Genomic DNA, 25,684 nt, shown 5'->3' with positions numbered 1-25,684 from the left:
TAGATTCTGTGTAGGGTTAACCAGAAACGTGTTTCAATAGGCGAGGAACAGCGATCATATTTTGCTCACAAGTTAAGTCTGTGGTGACTTTCTTTTAATCGGGTAGATCAATCTGAAGCATGACTGTTCAGTGTTAATATGGCACATTTTTTATAATTAAACATATTCCATTGACAGAGTGACTGGTAGTTAACTGGTAGTGTTGAATGAAGGCTGAAGCCGACCCGCCTCTAAAATGGAGAGTAGAGGGCGGTGGTATTGTCTTCACTTTTCCTTTTCTCTCATGCGGTTCATTCTTATTACATTGATTCGGTAAATTCCAACTTTTTACAATTTGGTCATTTCTAGTTGATAAAAGAGTATGTGCCCTAGATTAGCCTTTATTGGCCGCTTACCAAGACGACGAAAATGATGACGATGATGTGTGAGTTTGGCCTGATGTGAATGAGTAAGAAAGTCTGATATATAGACTCATATGATGATGCTGTTGCTGATGATGCTGATGGTGATGTGATGATGACGAATACGTTAATTGGAGATGTAGGCTTCTGATTATGCAGCTTTTATATTAATATTAAGTATTTATCTTATGAAACTTTGCAACAACGAACTGATCATGGCATTGATAGAATAACATTGTATGCCTATCAACAAATTAATTCGTATAGGAGCTCAAAGTACAACGTTCAAAACAGGCCCGCCCTGTCCAGTGTTAAAACACACTTCATTGACAAAAAGCTTTTGAGTATAACTACATTTTGTACTGTCATCCATATGTCCTGAGCATGTTTAACACAAATCGGAATGTTCACACATCGACAGACTTGGCTACAGAATGAGCACTCAGATTAACAATATTAAAAACTATAGAAATGTTTATTAATTTAACAATTGAAAAAGAGCAACAGATTTTCAAATAGATGAATCAATAAATGAATAAATAGGCATACATAAATAAATAACCTTGTTAAATAAATAAATACAGATTTAATATAGCTATTTGACGTTCCACATTAGATGCTTGTAGAAGAGTAGGCTTTTAAAATCAAGCACAATCGTAAAACACAATTGTAAAAAAGTTCTGCAAGTTCAAATTCATGTTCTGTTGGCCCACAGAAGGCTATCAGAGTTGTGTTCCAGAATGAACTGTAGGCTGTACAGGAGCTCTTTTCGAACCACTTCCCAGGCGCAGTAACTGAAATTCTGTGAAAATACAAATTAACTGTTAGGGCAATGTAGGGTAATATTGTCCAATGTGAGATATGATCAAAAAATGGTCTATTTGTGTTTAACCTATAGTCTACCTTTTCTTTTAGGACTGCTGCAATGTTCCCAAAGTACGTCTTCAGTCCTTCTGTCCTGATGAGATAATCACTTGTATCCACACTGCCCATCATCTGCCAGAAAGAAAAAGGCAGGCGATGAATAATAATAAAAATGCCACAATACCACAATTAAACAGTTAACCTATCTGTGTTGGCATAGTAACTCACACATTTGCTCTCTTCAATCTGGCGGTATACAATATTCTGAAAATTCTCCAACTTCTGTTGGTCCCACTTAGTAGGCAGGTCGTCAGCTCCAAACAATGTGTCGATGTTCTTCAATGTCTCATAAATAGCCATAGCACCACTGCTGCTCAACTGAAACGGACAACAACAATAATTTTAAATAACATAAATGGCAGTTTAAAGTTTTCTACTTTCTTATCCTAACGGCTGCAAATACTCTTTCATGCTGTAAAGAACACTCGGATGTACTCGCTTGCCCTTACCTGTGGCGCACCGGAGGTTGCAAATGCGGTGGCTGGGAATGCCACGAAGACATTCTCCTGCAGGCACTCCAGAGGAAAATTACCCCCCTGAAAGTTAGAGAAAACACCGCAATCACGTTGTGCTATTCAGTTAAACATTGTTTGATAATACTTCTCAAGACAAAAGTAATTTAATAAATGTACCATGTCTCTCAGTAGGTTGTGGGTTATTCGCACCAGCTGTCCTTGTAGCTGGCAAGGCATGGGCACGGAGCAAACTTGCGCGAGGCAGAGGAATGCGCTCATCCAAGTGACAGTCTGAAGTGTCATTCTTGTTGTAGTTAGATGATCTGTAGCAGATGATCATTGTTAGTCGAACATAATCCTGAAAATAATTCAGTATTTGTACCCTGAATCAATAATCAAATGATAGCATATTTTTGACTCACCTGTTGCCAGTAAATTTTAATTTTCCTCCAGTGAGAATGTGGTTTGTGTTCTGATCCCATATCTGCGGGTGAATTTAAATAGTGAGGATTGAAAGGATGTACAAAAAGTGAAAGGATGTTTCGCTAAATTAGGAGTTAAAATGAATGAATTTGGGAAACTTTTGCCTAGTGAACCGCAAGACCGGATTTCTCTTTTCGTGTGCTCCACTTCTCTCTCAGCATGTTTCGAGTGTTCCTTCATGGGAGGCAGGTTGAAAGAAAGTAACTCATAGCTGGTCTTGTGAAAGCTCAAACGTTTCTAAGAAAGACAGGTAGAACAACGACCCCTTAACTTCACAATGAATGCAACAGACCTCTTCATGTCTTTATTTTACTAGGAACCCGGCCATTTTTTAAATTGTTCAACAGTCTTATGGCTTGGAGGTAGACGCTGTTAAGGAGCCTTTTGGTCAAGTACAGTGCAGTAGCAGAGATAACAGTCTATGACTTCGGCGTCTGAAGTCTTTGACAATTTTTTGGGCTTTCCTCTGACACCGCCTAGTATATAGGTCCTGTATGGCAGGAAGCCTGGCCCCGGCGATTAACTGGACCGTGCGTACTACCCTCTGTAGCGCCTTACGGCCAGATGCAGAGCAGTTGCCATATCAGGAAGTGATGCAAGCGGTCAGGATGATCTCTGCTGTATAACTTTTTGAGGATCTGGGGACCCATGCCAAATATTTTCATTCTCCCGATGGGGATAATGACCACTCTATGGAAAGGAGAGACTTACACAATATGATAATGCTCTCCCTTTTGCTCTACGACCCCCACAAGTGTCAAAGGACTTGTCTGATGTCGGTACCATCAATGTGCCAACTTCTGTTCGTAGGTCAAAACCGTTTGGACTACAAACTAATGTGACCCCACTGTGGAAAGGGGAGATTCTCGTTATGCTCTAAACTCCCCATTAATGTCACAGAACTCATCTGGAGGTAACCAGTGCTGGTAAAAAAAAATTGAAGTATGGAGTGAGTTTTGTGCCTACCCCCAAAAAATATTTTCTGAGTGTTGTTTTTTTAAACAAGAAAGCTAAAACTGATTTTGAGAAATGTTTGAAAATGAATTATAAATTTAAAACTGAAATAACACATTTACATAAGTATTATGACCCTTTACTCAGTACGTTGTTGAAGCACCTTTGGCACCGAGTACAGCCTAGAGTCTTCATGGGTATGACGCTACAGGCTTGGCACACCTGTATTTGGGGAGTTTCTCCCATTTTTCTCTGCAGATCCTCTCAAGATCTGTCAAGTTGGATGGGTAGCGTCGCTGCACAGCTATTTTCAGGTCTCTCCAGAGATGTTCAATATGTTCAAGTCCAGGCTCTGGCTGGGCAATTCAAGGACATTCAGAGACTTGTCCTGATGCCACTCCTGTGTTGTCTTGGCTGTGTGGTTAGGGTCATTGTCCTTCTGGAAGGTGAACCTTCTCCCAAGTCAGAGGTCCTGAGCTCTCTGGAGCAGGTTTTCATCAAGGATCTCTCTGTACTTTGCTCTGTTCATCATTCCCTCGATCCTGACTAGTCTCCTAGTCCCTGCTGCTGAAAAACAACACCACCATGTGATGCTGCCACCACCATGCTTCACCGTAGGGATGGTGCCACGTTTCCTCCAGAAGTGATGCTTGGCATTCAGGCCAAGAGTTCATACTTGGTTTCATCAGATCAGATCATCTTGTTTCTCATGTTCTTACTCCAATAGGTGCATTTTGGCAAACTCCAAGCGGACTGTCATGTGCCTTTTACTGGGGCGTGGCTTCTGTCTGGCCACTCTACCATAAATGCCTGATTGGTGGAGTGCTGCAGAGATGGTTGTCCTTCTGGAAGGTTCTTCCATCTCCAAAGAGGAACTCTGGAGCTCTGTCAGAGTGTCAGAGTGACATTTAAGTTCTTGGTCACCTTGATAACCAAGGGCTTTCTCTCCCGATTTCTCAGTTTGGCCGGGCGGCCAGCTTTAGGAAATGTCTTGGTATTTATGTTTTTATTTTTAATACATTTGCAAAAATGCCTAAAAACTTGTTTTCACTTTGTCATTGTGTGGTGTTATTTGTAGATCAATGATGATTGATTTTTAGAATAAGGTGTAATGTAACAAAGGTGTAATGTAACAATATATGGAAAAAGTCAAGGGGTCTGAATACTTTCCGAATACACTGTATCAAACAACCTGACAATGATCCACATCATATGGGTAGAATCGAGGCCTTTCCCTGTCATGAAATACAAAGCAGTTTCCCTCTTGGTTCTCATTGGCGAAGACTGAACTCAAGTTAGGGGTCATGTCAGACTCTCCTATACCACTTTGCCCAACATGTTATACCCCAGAGGTTGTAAATACACCCTTTTTAAGTTGATATAACTTGCATTATTACTATAGGGCTGTGAAAACCATAGCCTAAAGGCGTCAGACTGAGCATTTGTCACTGGAAATTGCTGATGACATTGAACATAGTTTAGGATTAGGGTATTTCAATCATTTCAGTCTCTCTATTCTGCCCTGGAATTGCGTTCCCATGCAAAACTAGACAGATAGCTAACAACTAAATCTTCAATAAAACTCCCAAGGCGTGACTTTTCTGGATTTAATATGTTGAAAACGTTTAAATACAACGCACATTTCAAGGTACCATGTATCTGGCATGATGCCAAACCAGACAGACAATTACCATATGAGTTGCAACTAGCCAACTCGTTCATTACTCTAATAATGTGCAAACACCTCTGTACAATAACAAAGCATATTACACTAGAAACAGTAAGAAAACTACAGTATTGTATTTTTACAATTAGTTTAATTACGCACGAGCAAACTAATACAGCTGACGGCATACATGAAAGGCAAGGCAATTTGTGTGAGTAAATGCAACCAACTAACATTGCAAGCAATTCTATCAATAATAATATTATCATCACTAGCAATATGCTTGAATCTAATTTACAAATAAATATTTTCCGATGCTGAAGCTAACAAGAAATAACTGCACTGAAAGAACAACACCATACCGTTGCTTTTAGCTGCCTCTCTGCGTGCAGAACGACGACTCTATTCTACTTCCTGTTTCCATTCAGTCTAAGTACCAGAAAGCTCAAATAGGGGGCGACAAACACCATGGGACACAATGAAAATCAGTTTTAACCACCGTAATAAAATAATATGTTACCTTCTAACAGGAAGGCAGCACACTCCCCGCCTGGTATAAAGAAATTGTGCCATTATGAAATAAAACATGTATCAAGAAACAAATAATATCCTTTTATAAAAAAAATATATTTTGTCTCTAGGATGCTTCAGAAAGAAGAACAACAATCTCTGAGATTGGTCTCAGAAACACGTTAGCAGCCTCTTGCTTGACAATTTTTTGTTCTACTTTCCTAACCTTTTTGTCAGTCATTTCTGTGCGCCTGACTGTCTTTCAATAAGAAAACATCTCCCACTTTTGCATTTGTCTTTTCTGCGTCTCTGCAGCGTTGTCAGGTACTCCTGTCTCCATCTTTTCCAAAAGGTGTCAGCGATACACTGGACTTGTTCCACTGTTTTCCATTAAGGTCGTTCATGCTGAAGTATCCAGAAGGGGCTCAGGAAGTGCTGGCCTCTTGTGTCAGTTACATTCAGGTTGTGAGAATGGCAGGCATGTCAGGGTCGGTTATCATTGACTTGAGGGGTCTCGCATTGATTATTTCCATAAGAGTGCTCAAGACCTCATGTGTGAGATGAGTGGAGCCCGTCTGAAACAGCATAGCATTTGGCAACCCCAATGATTCTCTCCCAAGAACAACCCATTTGAGACAAGTGTGGGGGATTAAATATTTAAGTACATCCCTTGTCTGAGAGGTATTTAGTCAGTTCTGAGTCATTTCTGTCGATTCCCAGTTCCTTGCAGGCACCTATGAAGTTTGTACCTCAATCAGAGCATAGCACTTTTGCTGGACCACGGGATAGAGAAAAAACGCCTTAGCGCACTGATGAATCTGGATGTGGACAAGGATTCGATGAGGTCAATATGGACAGCTCTAGTAGACATACATGGAAAGAGTACCACCCAGCGCTTGGAGTCTGCACTACCACCTCTTTTTTTAAATTTTATTTCACCTTTATATAACCAGATAGGCCAGTTGAGAACAAGTTCTCCTTTCCAAATGCGAACTGGCCTGACCTCTAGTGCTACGAGTTATGACATTCCATGGTCCAAACTCATCAAGTCCAACGCTGATGAATGGTGGTTCAGATGTGAGTCTGTCTGTAAGTCAGCCTTGTTTTGGTCAAGTATCCTCCCTCTAACTTTGCGGCAGGTGACACACTTGTGGATGATACCAGAGACCAGACGTTTGCTCCCAATAATCCAGAAGCCTGCTGCTCGAATAGCGCCATCTGAAAAATGACGGCAGTGGTGAGCCACTTGCTTGTGATAATGTCTTACCAGCAGAGCGGCAACATGATGTGATGATGAGAGGATGTTTTCCGTCTTGTGACATTGTAAGCAGAGAATAAGCAGCCTCCCACCCTCAGCAATCCATCCTCATCATTCACTGGGTTCAGCTTTTTGAGTGTACATTATTTTAGGAACTCTTTTCCTTTTTAAAGCCATTTGAATTCCTTTTTGAAGGATTCATGTTGCACACAGTGAATGATTGCTGTTTTGGCTTGTGACAACTCACTTGTACTGCATGGTTTATTGCAGTCATGCCAGCCTCTGCAGTTGGTGTCGTCCGCACCTTCATGGAAGGATCTGGCAACATGAATGAGTCGTGCTGTGGCTCGATTGAGAGCTTTCCAGCTTGAGAACCTCTCAAAGCGATGAGAGCCGAGTTGAGCTTCAGAAATCTTTGTGGCAAAGGCAGTGACGTCTGCTTGAATCTTTGCATCTGTGTGAGGCTCTACAAGGTCAAAATTGATAGTCTCAGACTCACTTGAGTTTGCTTGGGTCAGGAAAGGTGGACATGAGAACGAACTGGTGTGCTTTAAGAGTGCAGCTAGTATTGGCCTGGTTGCATGGTCTGCTGGACTGCTGTTGGTGTTTACATAACACCACTGGATGGGTAGAATTCCTGATGTGAGTTACCCTATTGGCAACATACACATATAATATTTTGGTGACATTGTGGATGTAACCGAGAACTATCTTACTGTTTGTGTAAAACTCTGATCAGTTCATAGCCTCACACAGTTCTAGGCGTGGGATAGTGTTGGCCGGCTGAGGGGCCAATTTTGATTTCCCCAAGATAAATCCAACATGGCATTGACCTTTCAGAGTCAATAACTCTCAGGTAGGCTACCACTCCTATGGCTACTGTAGAGGCATCCGAGAAGATGTGCAGCTCTCTTCTTTGAGTGGTAGACAAGGAGACTGTGGTGTTCATCCTGTACTCAGTTATGTTTTCTATCTGGGTTGTTGTCTTCATACCAGAGAAACCTTAAGTAATCTCTGTGATCCTCACGTACACCAAAACAGTAAATCATTTGTTACACATCTGCCGTTAGTGCAATACAATCATTGCGGAAGCGCATTAGGACGCCCAAGAGTGTGTTGTTTAAGTCTGGACCACTGAGCAGAACGTTGTTAAGTGACACTCGTTGACGCTTAGCACTGGAGTCAAACACTACTCTTGTATGTTCAGGCTTTTGTGGATAGTGAACACCAAATATGGACAGATACCAGTGTTCTTTGTCTCCCTCTAGTGGTGGAGAAGGTTTGACTTGGTCGTTATCAGCATCTTTTGCATGAAGAATAAAATGACATTTCATGTCAGGCTTTTTGTCAAAAGTCCTGCGAAGTGATGTGAAACAGTTCATGACCTGCATGGCCTATCGTCTGGCATCATGTCGCAGTCTATCAGAGTAGGGAGAGTGAGCTGCATGTGTCCGTCTATAGACTCCACCATGAAGTTGACGGCTCTCCTGCCTGAAGTCTCTGTTACCCCAGAACAGGTCTTCATGGTATATGGAGCAGAGTTGTCATTGATGTTGAAGAGATTCAAAAACGCTGTCTTGGCCAGAGATTTGTTGCTCTGTTCATCAAGCACTACATAAATGTTGACGACTCTCTCTATTGTCCCAGCTGGATAAGATTTGACTAGGCATATTATTGACTAAAATAAATGTTGATTTGTTTAACACTTTTTTTGGTTACTACATGATTCCATATGTGTTATTTCAAAGTTGTGATGTCTTTACTATTATTTCACAATGTAGAATATAGTAAAAATAAAGAAAACCCCTTAAAGAATATATAAAGAAAGATAATTGTAGCCCTAGGAAGAATAAATAAAGACAATTGTGTAATGTACTGTAGTCTCCACGAACTATGAAATGCGTTATGAAGAAAATTGTAAAGGCCTATTGTTGGCTACATGAGAAAGGGGTCTTTCTGACTCCAAATACACCAGTCTCCTAAAGAATTAAAAGAAAACAAGCATAGGAAAGGGTTTTGGCATTAATAAAAATGTAAAATACAATGTAAGGCTTCTATTATAATATAATTATTTTGGTGACAACCTGGTTGATTAACAATATTTGGTGTTATCATGTTTTTTTAAAAATATATATAAGTATATATGGGACAACAAAAAGGCAGTTGCTCATCAAGCATTACTCAAATAACTTTGAAAAGATTGTTAAGAAGTTTGACACCCGAAAAAGTTTGTTCCAATGAATGAAGTTGCACAATAATGTGTCTTTTCCTACGTATTAACTAGCACAAAATGCGTATTTTTCACACAAATTAAGCCACACAAAAACCCACAAAAATACTTGAAATATGCTAAATTATTTTCGTACATATTTGCACGAAATGAGTGTGAGATTGTGTTGCAACACAACAAACCAATGTACAAACGTGTTTTACACCATTGGTTGAAACAATGTGATTATTAAAAACAACTTTACATCTTCAAAGTGTAGGTAAAACTAGAATTGTGATTTCATGGATCATCCTTCCTTGCATCTATAGTTCTGTGACAGTAGTTATTTTTTTCAACCACATCTCTCAGCTATTTGCAAAAAGAGTGTTTGAGTGTGTGCTTTGGTTTAGTTTGAACTGCAGAGTTCCCCTTTAGAAAGTCGGTCTATAAAAAAAATATTTAAGTGAATGAAAACAATATGAGAATAGTTGTATGTATTTTTTATTTAATTGTATTATAAATAAAACACGAATAAATAAATACATTGTGTATACATAAATATCCATCTACCAATATATATAAAATAAATAAATCAGTCATTCAGTCAATCGAGCAGTCGGCCAGTCAGTCAGTCAGTATAAATATCAGCCATCAATCTGTTAGCCAGCCTGAGGAATATGTCACGTCTCCAATGATGATTATGTGGTTCTCCTCACGGCTTGACTCTGCTGTCAATGAATTTCTTGAACTGCACCAAGTTTTCGCGAATCTCCTTTCGCACAATCTCCCATGCGCATGCGCTGTGTTCCTGGAGATCGGACAAGATAAACATTTTATGTCAGTCAACTCAACCACTGCAGGTGTTGTTGATCCAGCGCATCCATCGACATAAAAACCGCACTTGGCAATTCCAAGTTTCAAATGTGAGTTGTGGCATTGAAATGCGTCCTATTTGTGGGGATCTAGAACTTTTGCTCAGATTAATTTAGCCTCTATTCGAGGACATTTGATATTGGACCCACCTTCTCTTTCAAGACCGTGTTCAGCTTGTTGAAATATGTTTTCAGGGTAACCGACCCTCCATCTCCAGAGGATTCCCAAACACCGCCTACAACCTGGAGACAATATAAAATGCTGGTTATGAAAATATATATATTTTTTATTGTAGTGTAGAAATTATGTATATACCAATGCCCACGATTGTCTGCCCCAAAATGTGTACACCACATTAGTAACACGTTCATAACATTGAGTTTCACCCCGTTTTACCCTCAAAACAGCCTAAATTCGTCAGGGCATGTTTTCCACGGCGACACTGGCCCATGTTGACTCCAATACTTCCCACAGATGTGTCATGTTGGCTGGATGTCCTTTGGGTGGTGGACCATTGTTCATACACAAGGGAAACGGTTGAGCATGAGAAAGCCAGCGGCGTTGCAGTTCTTGACACATTCAAACTGGTGCGCCTGGCACCTACATCCATACTCCTACATCCAGACATATTTGTTCTTGCACATTCACCCTCTGAATGGCACACGTGCACAATCCATGTCTCAATTGTCTCAAGGCTTAAACATCCTTCTTTAACCTGTCTCCGCCCCTTCCTCCACACCAATAGGAGTGGGTCTAACAAGTGAGGGATCATTGCTTTCACCTGGATTCAGCTGGCCAGTCTATGTCATGGAAAGAGCAGGTGCTAATGTTTTGTTCACTCAGCGTATAACCTATAGACTACACAAGAGGGATCGTACTTACACATAACTCTAAGTTTTGAACTTGACGATATATGACGTTTTGGAACATGTTAAGTTTTGTTTTGTTCCAAGTGACAGACGTCAGACTGTTGTTATATAATTGGTCCACATATCGCATAGCCTCCAATGCAACCACAGAGACGTCCTCACCCTGGATAAAATAAAACAGGGTTTTAGGCATTGGGTGTCTAAATAAATGGTTAAACTTCCAATTTACCATACTGTACTTTAGTTTATCAATATACTGAAGTGTATCCTACCTCTGTGTTCTTGTAAAGATCCTCTGGAAACATTTGTTCGACGTTTTCTTCTGCACACATAAGTGGAAAGAGTCCACCCTGAAATAGAATTCATATCAATATCAAGAAGTAAACTATATTGTGATAGTAACCTTAAATTAAACTTTGTGGTACAGAAAGTGAAAGTATTGCTTAAAAATAAAATTAGCTATAATGCAAAATAGAAATATGAATATTATTGCGGATTTTCGTCATAAATCTGTGCACATCAAATAGCGGACTGGTGCAGTTTAAATTCCTCACCATATCTGAGAGCAGGTCTATGCTCACATCGTTCAGCTTCCCCAACCTAAACTGCGTCCACCTGCAAGGTTTTGATGCTGCTGTGCCTTGGCAGAACAGAGTCAGGCAAATGCTCAACCATTTCAATACAGCCATGTTTCTTTTATAAGAACTTGAATGGAACAGCTATTATAAATGATTAACGACGGATTATCTTAATCTTGATTGATATGATACCTAGACTGTTGAAGTTGCCCATTTTATATAACCCAAGTATCGCTACGTAAAGGTATCAAAATCCCTTTGTGGTGAAGAAGGGTTTCATGGTTCAGACTTTCGCTTCCCTTTATAAGCCCACATTTTAGGGGTAATTCTTAATTATGCTATTGTAAAACTAATCAAAAAATGTTTTCCTATCAAGTTAACAGTTTTCATATGTAGAGAATTGCATTGGGGCAATGCATTTCATGCTAACATATTCAGCAGGTGTTAAAATGTAGGCCATATTGAATATTAAAAACTAAGAAAAACGTGGCTGATTTGTTATTTCTATAATACATTGGTACAGGGCCCTCTCCTATGAAATGAGGGCCATGTTTAGTAAATATGCTGTACTTTTGGACATTGCACACCACATGTTTCAGATTCTGTGTAGAAAAGTATTTTTGATAGGAGTAGCATGGAGATCCATTTTTGCTCACACTCGTTTAATCTGTTGTCGACTCTCTTTTAATCCGGTAGTGCAGTCTGAAGCATTTACTGTTCAGTGTTAATATTGCAAATGTTTGAAATAACAAAACGTTTTATTAATAGAGTGACTGGTAGTGTTGCATGAAGACTAAAGCCGCCGCCTCTAAAATCGAGAGTAGAGTGCGGTGGTGTTGCGGTGGTGTTGGCAGCATGCTGGGGAATTACTTTTCCTTTTCTCTTATGCGCTTCATTCTTATTAAATTGATTCGGTAAATTCCAAGAGGTCCTTTTAAAGTTGGTTCATTTTTGTTTAAAAAAAGAGTTATATGCCCTAAATTTGCCTTCACGATAATGTGCGAATTTTACCGAATGCTAATGATGGTTGTAGCTATATTTTTCCAAACTTTTTTTAACCATGAAAATCCCATTCAGATATAAAATCATATGACAATAATGACTACGACGTTAATTGGAGGTTTCTGATTATGCCGTTTTTATGTTAAGCCTTTATATTAGGTTACCTTGTAACCTAATGTCATTGATTGTTTTCAAACTTGAGATGAATTTCACATTACACATGTTGTTAAATGGGTCAACAGGTTTATTTCGGCAGCCTACAGTCGTGGTACAAAATAAATATATTACATATGCTTATTTGTAGTGCATAGACTCCACTATGCTGTTGTTTTGAACTGCATATTGCATATGAACAAATGAATGCATGAAAGACTGAATGGATGAATTAATATGTAAATGAATACAAAACAATATGATAATAGATGCATGTTTTTTTCATTTAATTTTAATATAAATAAATTACAGAATAAATAAATACATAGCCTTCACATATAAATAAATCAGTCAGTCAGTAAATATATCATCCATCAATCTATTAGCCAGCCTCAGGTACATGTCACATGTCTCTGATGATGATTATATGGATTGTCCAACAGACCGCTTCTTCCTCACTGCTTGACTCTGCAGTGGATTTCGTCACCGCTTGACTCTGCTGTCGAGGATTTTTTTTAACTGCACCTGTTTGTAGCAAACCTAAGCCCCCAAGATCTTACATGCTCATGTGCTGTGTTCCTGGAGCTCAGACAATACTTTCATTTTTTAGTCAACTCAGCCACAGCAGGTGACGCGCTTACGCATCCTTCGACTAAAACGGCGTTTGGAAGTTCCATGTTTCACATGTGAGTTGTGGCAGCAAAATTCATCCGATTTGTGGTGATCTTTTCCTGTGATTAATTTATCCTCTTTTCGAGGACATTTGATATTGGACCCACCTTCTGTTTCAAGACGGTGTTCAGCTCGTCGACATATGTTTTCATGATTCGTTACCAGAAGTAACCGACCCTCCATCTCCTGAGGATGCCCCAACACCACACCCGACCTGGAGACAATATAAAATGGTGGATAGTGAAATAGTTCTGTATTAAGTCAAGTTCTGACAATATTAGGCAAAAAATAATTTAGATTAAATTACAAATTAAAGACCTGTGACAAGTATTGTCTGCCCCCCAAATATAGCTTAGGCTACCACGAGGGATCATACTTACTTTCTTAACTTAACTAGGTCATCTGTTTTTGAACAGGTCCAGTGTTTCCTTGTTCCACCTGACAGGAGTCAGGCCATTACATAATTGGGCCGTATGTCCCGAAGCCTCTAATGCAACCAGAGAGGTCCTCGCCCTGCATGATAGAAAACAGGGTTTTAGGCATTAGGGTGTCTCATAAATTCCATGTTTAAACTATCAATTTATCATTTTGAAATGGTAAAAAATCATATGCTATATTTTAGGCTATCAAAATCTTGCTATATGATACTGAAGTGTATCCTGCCTGTGTGTTCTTGTAAACATGCTGTGGAAACATACGCTCGACTTTTCCTTTAGACACAGAGCTGGAACGTGTCCACTCTGAAATAAAGTAATATTAATGTCAAAAAGTGAACTGTATTGGAATAGTAACCTTACATTAAACTGTGTCCACTTGCACCGGTCGGAGTCTGCTGTGCCTCGGCAGAACAGAGTCAGGCAGATACTCAACTATTTCAATAGAACCATGTTTCTTTTGATATCATTTAAGTGTAACAGACTTTCGAAATGATTAACAACCAATTATCTTTATCTTGATTCGATATGATACCTACATTACTGAAATTGTCCATCATATAATTATCCCTGGTACTGCTGTACTTTGAGATACAAAACATTCATTTCTGTTGAAGAAGGCTACATGGTTCAGGCTTTCGCCTCGTTTTATAAGCCGATTTTTTTAGTGGGTGATTCTTAATTATGCTATTGTGAAATTAATAAGAATTATTTTTTTGTCCAGCAAGTTAACAGTTTTCATACATGTCTTTGCGGAGAATGTATTGGAGCAATGCATTTCATGAGGTCAGACAGCAGTAAATCAGCAGGCAAAATGTTATATGAAAAACTAATAAAACAGTTGCCTATTTCTACAATGTTGCAGGGCTTCATTTTAGCAAATGGGGGCCATGGTCAATATTGTGGACATTGCTCACCACATTTTTCAGATTCTGTGTAGGGTTAACCAGACAGTTGTTTCAATAGGCGTAGCACAGCGATCACATGTTGCTGTTGTGACTTTCTTTTAATCAGGTAGATCAATCTGAAGCATGCCTGTTCAGTGTTTATATTGCACATCTTTGAAAAGTAGACACATTTTATTGACAGAGTGACTGATAGTGTTGAATGAAAGCTGAAGCCGACCCGCCTCTAAAATCGAGAGTAATATGCTGTGGTATTAGCTTTACTCTTCATTTTCTCTCATGCGGTTCATTCTTAATACATTGTTTCTGCAAATTCCAACTTTATACAGTTTGTTCATTTCTGGTTAAAAAAATTGTATTTGCCCCAGATTAGCCTTTATTGGGCGCTTACCAAGACGACGAAAATGATGACGATGACGTTTGAGTTTGGCCAAATGTGAATGAGCAGGAAAATCACATTGATATGTCGTCTCATATAATGATGCTGATGATGATGCTGATGTGATGATGACGACGACGTTCATTGGAGATGTAGGTTTCTGATTATGCAGCTTTTATATTAAGAATTTATCTTATGTAACTGTTAAAATGAACTGGTAATGGCATTGATAGAACAACATTGTATGCCTATCAACAAATTAAGTCGTATAGGAGCTCAAAGTACAACGTTCAAAACAGGCCCGCCCTGTCCAGTGTTAAAACACACTTCATTGAAAAAAAGGATTTTCAAAATAACTACATTTTGAGAAGATACATTTGACTTTCCTTAATGGATTCGTAGGCTATAGGACTAATAGTACTGACATCCATATGACCTGAGCATGTTTAATACAAATCTGAATGTTCACACATCGACAGACTGGGCTACAGAATGAGCACTCAGATTAATAATATTTAAAAGTATACAAATGTTTATTAACTTAACATTTGATGATTTTCAAATAGATACATCAATAAATTCATAAATAGGCATACATAAATAAATAACATTGATAAGTAAATAAATAAATACATGTTTAATATTGCTGTTTGACGTTGCACATTACATGATTGTAGAATAGTAGGCTTTTAAAATCAAGCACAATTCTAAAACTCAATTGTAAAAAAGTTCTGCAAGTTCAAATTCATGATCTGTTGGCCCACAGAAGGCTATCAGAGTCGTGATCCAGAATGAACTGTAGGGTGTATGGAGGGTAATATTGGTAATGAAGGGTACAATTGTCCAAATTGTCTATTTGTGTTTAACCTATAGTCTACCTTTTCTTTTAGGACTGCACATTTGGGCAATGTGCCCAAAGTACGTATTCAGTACTTCTGCCCTGATGAGATAATCACTTGTATCCACAAATTTGGATATCATAGAATTACATGGATATATCTTATGTAAAATGTTGAAGTAGTCACGGGGAACTACGTGTGTGAGGATTGGAATCAGGCGCAGAGAGTTCCGCGGGGAAAAGTGCACTTTAATACGGCACAAACAAACAAGCCCACAACACAAGGCGCGAAATATATGGACCACCCAAAACCACAGGGTACCAGGTCCAGAACACGAACACATCTAACTAAAAAAAGGGCGGGTAAACCTACTTTTAAATAAGGAAGCCCATCAAGCACACACAAATAGACACAGGTGCAACTAATAAGACAAAACAAACAGACAACGAAAAAGGGATCGGTGGCGGTTAGTAGGCCGGTGACGAGGACCGCCGAGCACCGCCCGAACAGGCAGGGGAGCCAACTTCGGCGGAAGTCGTGACAGAAGTGCACTTCCTTAACTTTGTTGGTATACAGTATTTGTAAGGCGTTAACCATGCATTTTTCCAGACAATGTCAGGAATAAGCATGTTCCATAAAAACTTTCCTCTCAGTGTAAGTTGGTTTTGTGAATTAAGAATTTGTCTTATATATTTATTACAACAAGATTTATCAAGTAAGCCCACGCCTTCCATTCTGAGTTCTGGATAAACTTTGTGATCATTCCCAAAACTCAGATGAGTTTTCATTAGTGTAGTTAGACCACTGGGAATGGCTTTGATCACAGAAATAAACTCTCTGAAAGGTATTGGAAACTCGTTCAATGTTATAAATTGTTCATGTGTGAGAATATTACCCTTGTTGTCGAAAATATCAAGGACAAAGTCAATATTCCTCTCATGCCAGCTGGGGTAGAACAATGACTTACTCCTTACAGTTATGTCTGAATTATTCCACAAAAGAGCTTTATGTGGGGAAAAATTGTTCAGGAAACATATTTTCCAGGCCATTAAAGCTTGTTGGTGAAACCTGGCCAATTTAGCAGGTAATCTTTCAGGAATAAAATTACATTTCAGTAAAAATTGAAGACCTCCCAATTTATTAAATACATTATTTGGAATGAAATACCATATTTAATCAGTATTGATCAAACATTCTTTCAACCAGTTTATCTTGAAAGTGTTATTTATGTCAACAAAATCCAACACTTCTAGACCACCTTTAGATCTTTTGTTAGAAAGAACAGGGTTTCTATTGTTTGTGAGACTTTTTTTTCCAGATGAAGTCCAGAAAGGTCTTATTGATCTCTTTACAAGTAGCTGGATTTACACATAACGATAATGAGGGGTTCACAAAACGAGACAGTCCCTCTGCCTTGGACAGTAGTACTCTCCCAAGTATAGAAATATCTCTTTGTAGCCAATTATTACATATATTTTTAGTTCTCTTAATTTTAGAAGAGAAATTAAAATGTTGTCTGACTAAGTGGTTTTTTGACAGATGTATTCCTAAATATTAAACACAGTACTTTACAGGAATATTTTATATTTATTTATCATCAGAGTCAAATAAACATACGATTTCACATTTAGAAACATTCAGCATTAATCCTGATATTGAATGTATCTGCGTTTTCTGTGAAAAATAAGGTGAGAATCTGTCTCACTTGTTCTTTGATTGTAAATTTGTGTCAGAATTTTGGGAAAACCTTGCAAAAATACTTATTTACCATTATGAACACTGCCTATGTTTTTGACATGAAAGATATCATATGTTACTATTGCAATGATAACAAGACCACTGAAATGATTGTTATTTTTTTTTATTCTGGTTGCCAAATACTTCATACACAGACAAAAATTCCAAAATTCTATACCAAAATTACAATTTTTTCTGATTGAATTCAACTATCTTATTAAAACATTAACCCTGGTAAATAACAACAAGAATAACATCTCCCTGAATCATTATAATAAGATTCTTTCAGAGTAAATACAATAGCACAATTTTTTGTATTTTTTAAATTATTTTATTGATATTTTTTGATTGTTTGAGTATTTTCTTGTTAATACCTGTGTTTTGTTTTGTTAGACATGTTTGATGTAGCAATGTAAGTTGATTTTTGTATAAAAATAATAATAATAACAATAATCACTTGTATCCACACTGCCCATCATCTGCCAGAAAGAAAAAGGCAGGCGATGAATAATAATAAAAATGCCACAATACCACAATTAAACGGTTAACCTATCTGTGTTGGCATAGTAACTCACGCATTTGCTCTCTTCAATCTGGCGGTATACAATATTCTGAAAATTCTCCAATTTATGTTGGTCCCACTTAGTAGGCAGGTCGTCAGCTCCAAACAATGTGTCGATGTTCTTCAATGTCTCATAAATAGCCTTAGCACCACTGCTGCTCAACTGAAACGGACAAGAACAATAATACAACAAAAACAAATGTCAGTTTAAAGTCTACTTCTACTTTCTAATCCTAACGGTTGCAAATACTTTCATGTACCTCCTGTATATAGCCTCGTTATTGTTATTCTTTTGTGATAGTTTATTATTTATTTATTTATTTATAGCAACGATTTTCTTACTTACTTAAAAAAAACTGCATTGTTGGTTAAGGGCTTGTAAGCATTTCACCGTACGGTCTACACACCTGTTGTATTCAGCGTACGTGACAAATACAATTTTATTCTACATTAAAATTCCTTCAAATAGAGGCAACATTAATCATAAGAAAAGTTCTAGATCACCACAAATCGGATGCATTTCGCTGCCCCAACTCACATATGAAACTTGGAACTTCCAAGCGCCGTTATGGTGTATTCGGATGCCTTGGCGCAGCACCTGCTGTGGTTGAGTTGACTGAAAAAAATTATATTGTATGTTTTCTCTCAGGAAAAAAGTGCATGCTGCGAATGCTGAGATCGTTCAATAAAAGCCGCGAGGAAGACAGCAGAGTCAAGCCGTGAGGAAGAACCATACATAGAATCATAATTGGAGACGTGCCATATTCCTGAGAATGGCTAATAATGTAGATTTGATGCCTGACATATTTACTGAATGACTGACAGGCTGCTAGATAGACTGAATGACTTATTTATAAATATTGGTTGACTGATGGGTATGCCATGTATTTGTTTATTTAGAACAAATTAAACATTTTCATTCATTCATTCATTCATTCATTCATTCATTCATTCATTCATTCATTCATGCAATCATTTGTTTACTGACTTTTTAAAGGGGCCATCAGCAAACAACACCAAAGTAGTCGCTCAACCACTATTTTGGTAAACACAGTGCCTTCGGAAAGTATTCAGACCCCTTGACTTTTCCTACAGTTTGTTAGGTTACAGCCTCATACTAAAAACCTGTTTTCACATTGCCATTATGGGGTATTGTGTGTAGATTGCTGAGGATGCTTTTTGTATTTAATCAATTTTAGAGTACAGCTGTAATGTAACAAAATGTGGAAAAAGTCAAAGGGTCTGAATACTTTCCAAAGGCACTGTAGCTGACAGATGGGGTTGGAGAAAAATAACTACTGTCACAGAGCTATTAGGTCCAAGGAACGATCACCCATGAGACAAAACTGACATAAACTGACATGGAATTGTTTTAAGATGGTCATATCATGGATCATTTGTGTATTTCAGGTATCTTTTTTTTCTTCAGAATATTGAATTTGGCCAGCCCCATAGAAACACATTGAAAAACATATCCATAAATGGCAAACAAGACGGTCAAAAAATGTATCATTAGGAATAAGGTTTTGAAGTGTCTGCCCTATATCTAGGAGATATAAGAAAGCTCAGGAAATATATAAAACAATTATGACACATATTTAACCCCCTTTCTTTGGTAGGCACAAAACTACCTCCAATCTTCCATAATTTTTTTTTAACCAGTACTGGTTACCTTTAGACGAGTCCTGTGAAACTTGAAGGGGTTATAGAGCGAAACGAGAATCTCCCCTTTCTACAGTGGGGTCACATTAATTTGTTGCCCAAACAGTTCAGACGCTACAAACAGGAGTTGGCACATCAATGGTACCGACTTCGTGAGGAGACCGATTTGGTCTGACAGACAACGCTCTAGTTCTGCCCACATTCCATTGTGGAAGTGCAACACGGAAGTGCGACATCGGCGGATGCCGAAGATATCTCCAGCTTAAACTGACGGGTTTTGATGGGGATTTTTTCATTACATTACTTAAAACTTCTTTCTTCTACTTGAGACACAGATGTCTCAAGTAGACACCTGGAAATGCAAATGCGCTACGCTAAATGCTAAATGTACTCGTTAAAACTCAAACGTGCATCAAAATTCACAAGCAGGGTATTGAATTAAAGCTACACTCGTTGTGAACCTAGCCAACAAGTCAGATTTTTAAAATGCTTTTCGGCGAAAGCATGAGAAGCTATTATCTGATAGCATGCAACACCCCAAAATGCCTGAATGCGATGTAAACAAAGATATAGCTTAGCCGGCGCAACACAAAACGCAGAAATAAAATATAAAACATTCATTACCTTTGACGAGCTTCTTTCTTGGCACTCCTATATGCCCCATAAACATCACTATTGGGTCTTTTTTTCGTTTAAATCGGTCCATATATACCCAAAATAGCTTTCTATGGAAGCTGTGTCATTCAGAAAAAAACATCGTATTTAAACGCTGCGTCATTTTTTAAAATTAAAAAAGTCGACGATAAACTTTCACAAAACACTTCGAAATCCTTTTGTAATCCAACTTTAGGTATTAGTAAACGTTTATAATCTATCAAAATGATTACAGGGCGATGTATATTCAATAGCTCCTCGTCTGCAAATCAATGGCTGCCAATGTCCACATTGAAAAGATCCTGGTGGAGACCGGAAGAAACGGAATCCAGATAGTTGGATTTTCCAACAAAAAATTCCATTGAAAATGACGACAATGGCGACATCGTGTGGAATTTGCATGAATTGCATGCAGGTCGATATTAAATTTTGTCCCCTTTTAACAACCCATGAAAGTGACTTATGGAAATTATTTTTAGCTTTCAGAGAGCAGTTTTTCTTGCGTTTTTCAATGAAACACACGATCTGTTATAGTCACAGCCGTGATTTAACCAGTTTTAGAAACTTCAGAGTGTTTTCTATCCACACATACTAATCATATGCATATACTATATTCCTGGCATGAGTAGCAGGACGCTGAAAAGTTGCGCGATTTTTAACAGAATGTTCGAAAAAGGAAGGGGTAGACTTAAGAGGTTTAATAACTTCTTCGCCACACTATGTATGGATGGAATATTTCAGATTGTCAGTGATGTGTACGCCGAGGAACTTGGAGCTTTTCACCAGGTCCTGTCGATGTGGATGGGGGCGTTCTCCCTCTGCAGCCTCCTGAAGTCCGATCAGCTCCTTTGTTTTGTTGATGTTGTGAGAGAGGTAATTTTCCTGGCACCACTCCACCAGGGCTCTCACCTCCTCCCTGTACGCTATCTCATCATTTTCGAGAATCAGGCCCATCACTTTTGTGTTGTGTGCAAACTTAATGATTGAGTCAGACCCAGGGCCCCTAGCTTGGAAAGCACTATGGTGTTGAAGGCTGAGCTGTAGTCAATTAATAGCATTCTTACATAGGCATTCCTCTTGTCCAGATGGGAAAGGGCAGTGTGCAGTGTGATGGCGATTGGATCATAATTGGATCTATTGGGGCGGTATGCAAATTGAGTGGATGCAGGGTGTCGAGTAAGGTGAAGGTGATATGATCCTTAACTAGCCTTTCGTAACCAGAAGTTGACCGATTATGATTTTTCAACCCGATACTGATTATTGGAGGACCAAAAAAAGCCAATACCGATTAATAGGCCAATATATATATATATATATATATATATATATATATATATATATATATATATATATATATTTGTAATAATGACAATTACAACAAAGACAATTACAACAATACTGAATAAACAATTAACACGTATTTTAACTTAATATATTTATAACCACTAGGCTACCCTGCCGCCCCTATGACAGCGGCTGGTTCAATATACCCAGTTAATACGTTTTAGGTTGTAGTTATTATTAGGAATTATGACGCATCAACTATTTCTCTCTATACCATTTGTAATTCATGTACATTTGACTATTGGATGATCGAATAGGCACTTTACTATTGCCAGCCTAATCTCAGGAGTTGTCACGATCATCGTAATGATGTGACCAACGCGCAGCGTGAATAGTTCCACATATTTTTAATCAACTGAAACTCACTGAAACAAAACAGCAAACAACCAAACTAAATGTGAAGCTACTAGTGTGCACACAGGCACCTAACTGTAGACCAGATCCCACACCAGAAAGTGGGAAACAGGGCTGCCTAAATATGATCCCCAATCAGAGACAATGATAAACAGCTGTCTCTGATTGGGAACCATATCAGGCCAACATAGAAATACAAAAACCCCTAGACCTACAACAACGCTAGACATACAAAACCCTAGACATACAAAACCCCAGACATACAACACTACAGTACCCACCCTAGTCACACCCTGACCTAACCAAAATATATAGAAAACAGAGATATCTAAGGTCAGGGCATGACAGGAGTTGATAGGCTTGAAGTCATAAACAGCTCTGTGAAGCAAGCATTACTAAGAGCTGCTGGCAAATGCAGTAAAGTTTGAATGAATGCTTATGAGCCTGTTGCCAGCTACCACCGCTCAGTCAGACTGCTCTATCAAATCATAGACCTAATTATAATATAATAAACACAGAAATACGAGCCGTTAGCCATTCATATTGTCAAATCTGGAAACTATAATTTCGAAAACAAAACATTTATTCTTTCAGTGAAAAACGGAACCGTTCAGTATTTTATCGAATGGGTGGCAACACTAAGTCTAAATATTGCTGTTACATTGCACAACCTATGTCATAATTATGTAAAATTCTGGCAAATTAGTTTGCAACGAGCCAGGCGGCCCAAACTGTTGCAAATACCCTGACTCTACGTGCAATGAATGCAAGAGAAGTGACACAATTTGCCTAGTTAATATTGCCTGCTAAGATTAATTTATTTTAACTAAATATGTAGGTTTAAAAAAATATACTTCTGTGTATTGAATTTAAGAAAGGCATTGATGTTTATGGTTAGGTCCATTCATGCAATGATTGGGCTTTTTTCGGGAATGCGCTTATATCATCCCCTGTTTGGCGAAGTAGGCTGTGATTCGATGATAAATTAACAGGCACTGCATTGATTATATGTAACACAGGACAAGCTAGTTAACCTAGTAATATCATCAACCATGTGTAGTTAACTAGTGATTATGTGAAGATTGATCATTTTTATAAGATAAGTTTAATGCTAGCTAGCAACTTACTTTGGCTCCTTGCTGCACTCGTGTAACAGGTGGCCTGACATGCAGTTTCCTCGTGGAATGCAATGTAATCGGCCATAATTGGTGTCCAAAAATGCTGATTACCGATTGTTATGAAAACTTGAATTCGGCCCTAATTAATCGGCCATGCCTGGTTGATGTTACTATAGCTAGCTAGCAAACGGCAACTAACCGCTAGTTAACATAAAGAATGACCTGTAATTTAGCAAAAATTAAGACTGGTGATGGTCATAAATATGTTTTATTGTATTGAGTGGTAGAAGTAAAGAAATGTCTAACATATCCTTTGTTTGAACTACTTACTGGAGGTCAGCCACCAATGACAGACTGTCAGATTCCCACATATGCGCTGTAACTGCATCATGTGCCACTGCTGAGGGCTGGGGGGATGGGAGGCAGTGGACCAAACCATTGTGAGGCAAAGGGCAGGGGGTCGCAATCTTTTGAAACTTAAAAACCTACTAATAAGTGTCTATAATCAGCACAAGTGCTTTCATTGCATATTATTAATATTATTGAAATTACATAGCAATCCTCCTTTATTTCATGTTGATGAAACAGTCTATCACTCTGTCATACAGTACACACTTTTATTTCATTTTTTTGATACCTGGATATAATGCTTGCTCGCTAGCCTAACTTTGATTTACAGGAAACGTTAGCTAGTTAACATTAACCTTCCACATCAAGCTACATGTTAAACGTCCATCCTCTCAGGCCAGGGGCACGACAATATATACATTTTTGGTTTGATCAGAATCGCCGTTATAGTCACTGGCCAGTACAGAGAGTTAAGCAAAACATCAAATCCAAATCACGATCTCCATCATTGGCTAATTTAGGAAAGGGACAACTTTAGCTAGCTAGCCACCGGATGACAACAACTCAAGGAGGTGAAACAATTCAAGTTGTTTCTGTCAATGACCTATGCTCTCAATGCGATTTGATAGGAGTGACGCCAAAATCCAAGCTGGCTTCCCATGACACTTTTTTTTGGTGCTCCGGGAATTCCTTTGGCTGCATGCACTAGAGTCGGGAAAGTTAAAGTCCCCGCCTCCGGTAGGTTGATCTGGGAAATTCTACATACAGTTTTCCCTTTCCCTCCACATATAACTACTTAACAGAGCCAAAATGTTGAAAATCAACTGGAAAACTAACAGCGAAGCAAACTACTATTTACAATGTATACAATAAAGAGCTGGATGTGTATTTTTCTTATTCATTGCAATATGCAGAGCGTGTGTCATTGCTGTGACTGGATCCGACACCACTACGGCCACTTGAACGCAGAATTCCTTTCCCTGCTGGACCAGATAGTGAGTTATCAACACACTGTATTGAAGACTGAATGAATGCATCAACCAAGCCCTGTCTTTTTTCCAAAGTCACTTCAGAAGCATAGGTGATGCCGAGGTAAAAACTACAATTTTGACTGCTCGTTTTCTGATATGCTTCAGTATAGCAGTCTTGACCCAATGTTACATTGATGCCATAATTGTTATTTTATTTATTCTTATTGAACCTTTATTTATAATTTAAGACTATACTGTTTCTAATCTTCTTTTTACATGTTCATGTGGAGTTTGAGGACCAAGTCAGATTCCTGAACGAGACCATCTATCAAATCACAAAACTGTTTGATGGGAACACGTCGAGAGAATTTTCAATCCCAATGATAATAACTGACAATCAATAGCTCTGACCAATCCCAGAGATCTGTAAAACCATGGGTTTAACAATAATTAGTCAAAGACTCAGCTTATGCAAAAAGATAGTACAGTTTATTCAGAGAACGTTCTGAGGTCCATTATACAAAGACATCCATTTTATAGCTGCACACATACTTCCACACAAACAGTAGGTATCCTACGCACATACTTCCACACAAACAGTAGGTGAGTTTTATCCTTCTCCATAGTTCTCACCACTGTGTATCACTGCCCAGCCGACAGTTCCATTCCCCCGAGATTAGGGAAACCTTGAGAAGTACTCCCTATGCTATCATAGGTTCCTCAGAAGCCTAGCCAGGTCGGTCCAAACACAGTTTAACTGTTCTCGTTTTTTTTCTTCGGCACCCACATACAAGTTCAAATCCTAAGCTACGCCTTGCTCAGACAGTCTGTGTTTTTCCACTATACAGACACATGGTTTAACCTAATTCTGACTAAAACTACACACATCATCAGATTATAATTGTATGATTCTAATCAATTTCATACAGTTGTAAGGTTTCAGAGTGGAATTATTTTATCATTATCTTTCAACATATACATTATTTTATCAGAATATTAAGGCTGTCACCTGGGACAAGAAAAATCTGGACGATTTCCTGAACATTCTAGAACGCCAATTTGAGGACCTTAATTTCTGTGTAAGTAATGAGTCTATTTAAAGTATAGTCCCTGTTTCGGTCAGGGCTCTCCAACCCTGTTCATGGAGAGCTACCCTCCTGTAGGTTTTCGTTCCAACCCAAGTTGTAACTAACCTGATTCAGTTTATCAACCAACTAATTAATTGGCTGTGCTAGATTAGGATTGTAGTGAAAACCTAAACGACCGTATCTCTCCAGGAACAGGTTTGGAGAGCCCTGTTTTAGGTTGATGGGGTTCACCTTGGGGTCATGATAGGGCTGCACCAAATGTTTGATGTATAATAATAATTT

At 38.5% G+C, this 25,684-nt stretch overlaps 3 protein-coding genes across 3 annotated transcripts in view; 1 reads left to right on the top strand and 2 right to left on the bottom strand.

The window, feature by feature from the left end:
* LOC139422509 (interferon a3-like) overlaps positions 1-25,684 on the top strand; it is a 119,184-nt gene that overhangs the window by 91,297 nt on the left and 2,203 nt on the right. Inside the window, exons 5-6 of the mRNA XM_071173667.1 lie at positions 24,605-24,666; positions 25,306-25,393. Of these exons, the coding sequence (XP_071029768.1) occupies positions 24,605-24,666; positions 25,306-25,393 (150 nt within the window). The remainder of the gene's footprint in view (positions 1-24,604; positions 24,667-25,305; positions 25,394-25,684) is intronic.
* Positions 1,096-2,083, bottom strand: LOC139422154 (interferon alpha-7-like). The gene is made up of 5 exons (XM_071173306.1): positions 1,958-2,083; positions 1,775-1,861; positions 1,494-1,643; positions 1,305-1,397; positions 1,096-1,203 (listed from the first exon to the last, which is right to left on the bottom strand). The coding sequence occupies exons 1-5, from the start codon at positions 2,081-2,083 to the stop codon at positions 1,096-1,098; spliced, it is 564 nt and encodes a 187-aa protein (XP_071029407.1).
* LOC139422155 (interferon a3-like) lies at positions 9,573-11,291 on the bottom strand. Its single transcript, XM_071173309.1, has 5 exons — positions 11,157-11,291; positions 10,875-10,952; positions 10,616-10,765; positions 9,883-9,975; positions 9,573-9,668 (listed from the first exon to the last, which is right to left on the bottom strand). The coding sequence occupies exons 1-5, from the start codon at positions 11,289-11,291 to the stop codon at positions 9,573-9,575; spliced, it is 552 nt and encodes a 183-aa protein (XP_071029410.1).

The sequence above is a fragment of the Oncorhynchus clarkii genome, chromosome 12 (assembly GCF_045791955.1).
Source record: "Oncorhynchus clarkii lewisi isolate Uvic-CL-2024 chromosome 12, UVic_Ocla_1.0, whole genome shotgun sequence".
Lineage (NCBI taxonomy): Eukaryota > Metazoa > Chordata > Actinopteri > Salmoniformes > Salmonidae > Oncorhynchus > Oncorhynchus clarkii.
Note: the sequence above shows the minus strand (reverse complement) of the source record. Positions and strands in the feature narration are given on the sequence as shown.

Excerpts from the sequence above, each read along its gene's own strand:
- LOC139422154 (XM_071173306.1), bottom strand. The coding sequence starts at position 2,083 with ATGACACTTCAGACTGTCACTTGGATGAGCGCATTCCTCTGCCTCGCG. Across the intron at positions 1,398-1,493 it reads AGATTGAAGAGAGCAAATGT|ATGATGGGCAGTGTGGATAC; the intron begins GTGAGTTACTAT and ends TCTTTCTGGCAG. Across the intron at positions 1,204-1,304 it reads CAGCAGTCCTAAAAGAAAAG|AATTTCAGTTACTGCGCCTG; the intron begins GTAGACTATAGG and ends GTATTTTCACAG.
- LOC139422155 (XM_071173309.1), bottom strand. The coding sequence starts at position 11,291 with ATGGCTGTATTGAAATGGTTGAGCATTTGCCTGACTCTGTTCTGCCAA. Across the intron at positions 10,766-10,874 it reads ATCTTTACAAGAACACAGAG|GGTGAGGACGTCTCTGTGGT; the intron begins GTAGGATACACT and ends TATTTTATCCAG. Across the intron at positions 9,976-10,615 it reads TTCAAAACTTAGAGTTATGT|GTTGTAGGCGGTGTTTGGGA; the intron begins GTAAGTACGATC and ends TATTGTCTCCAG.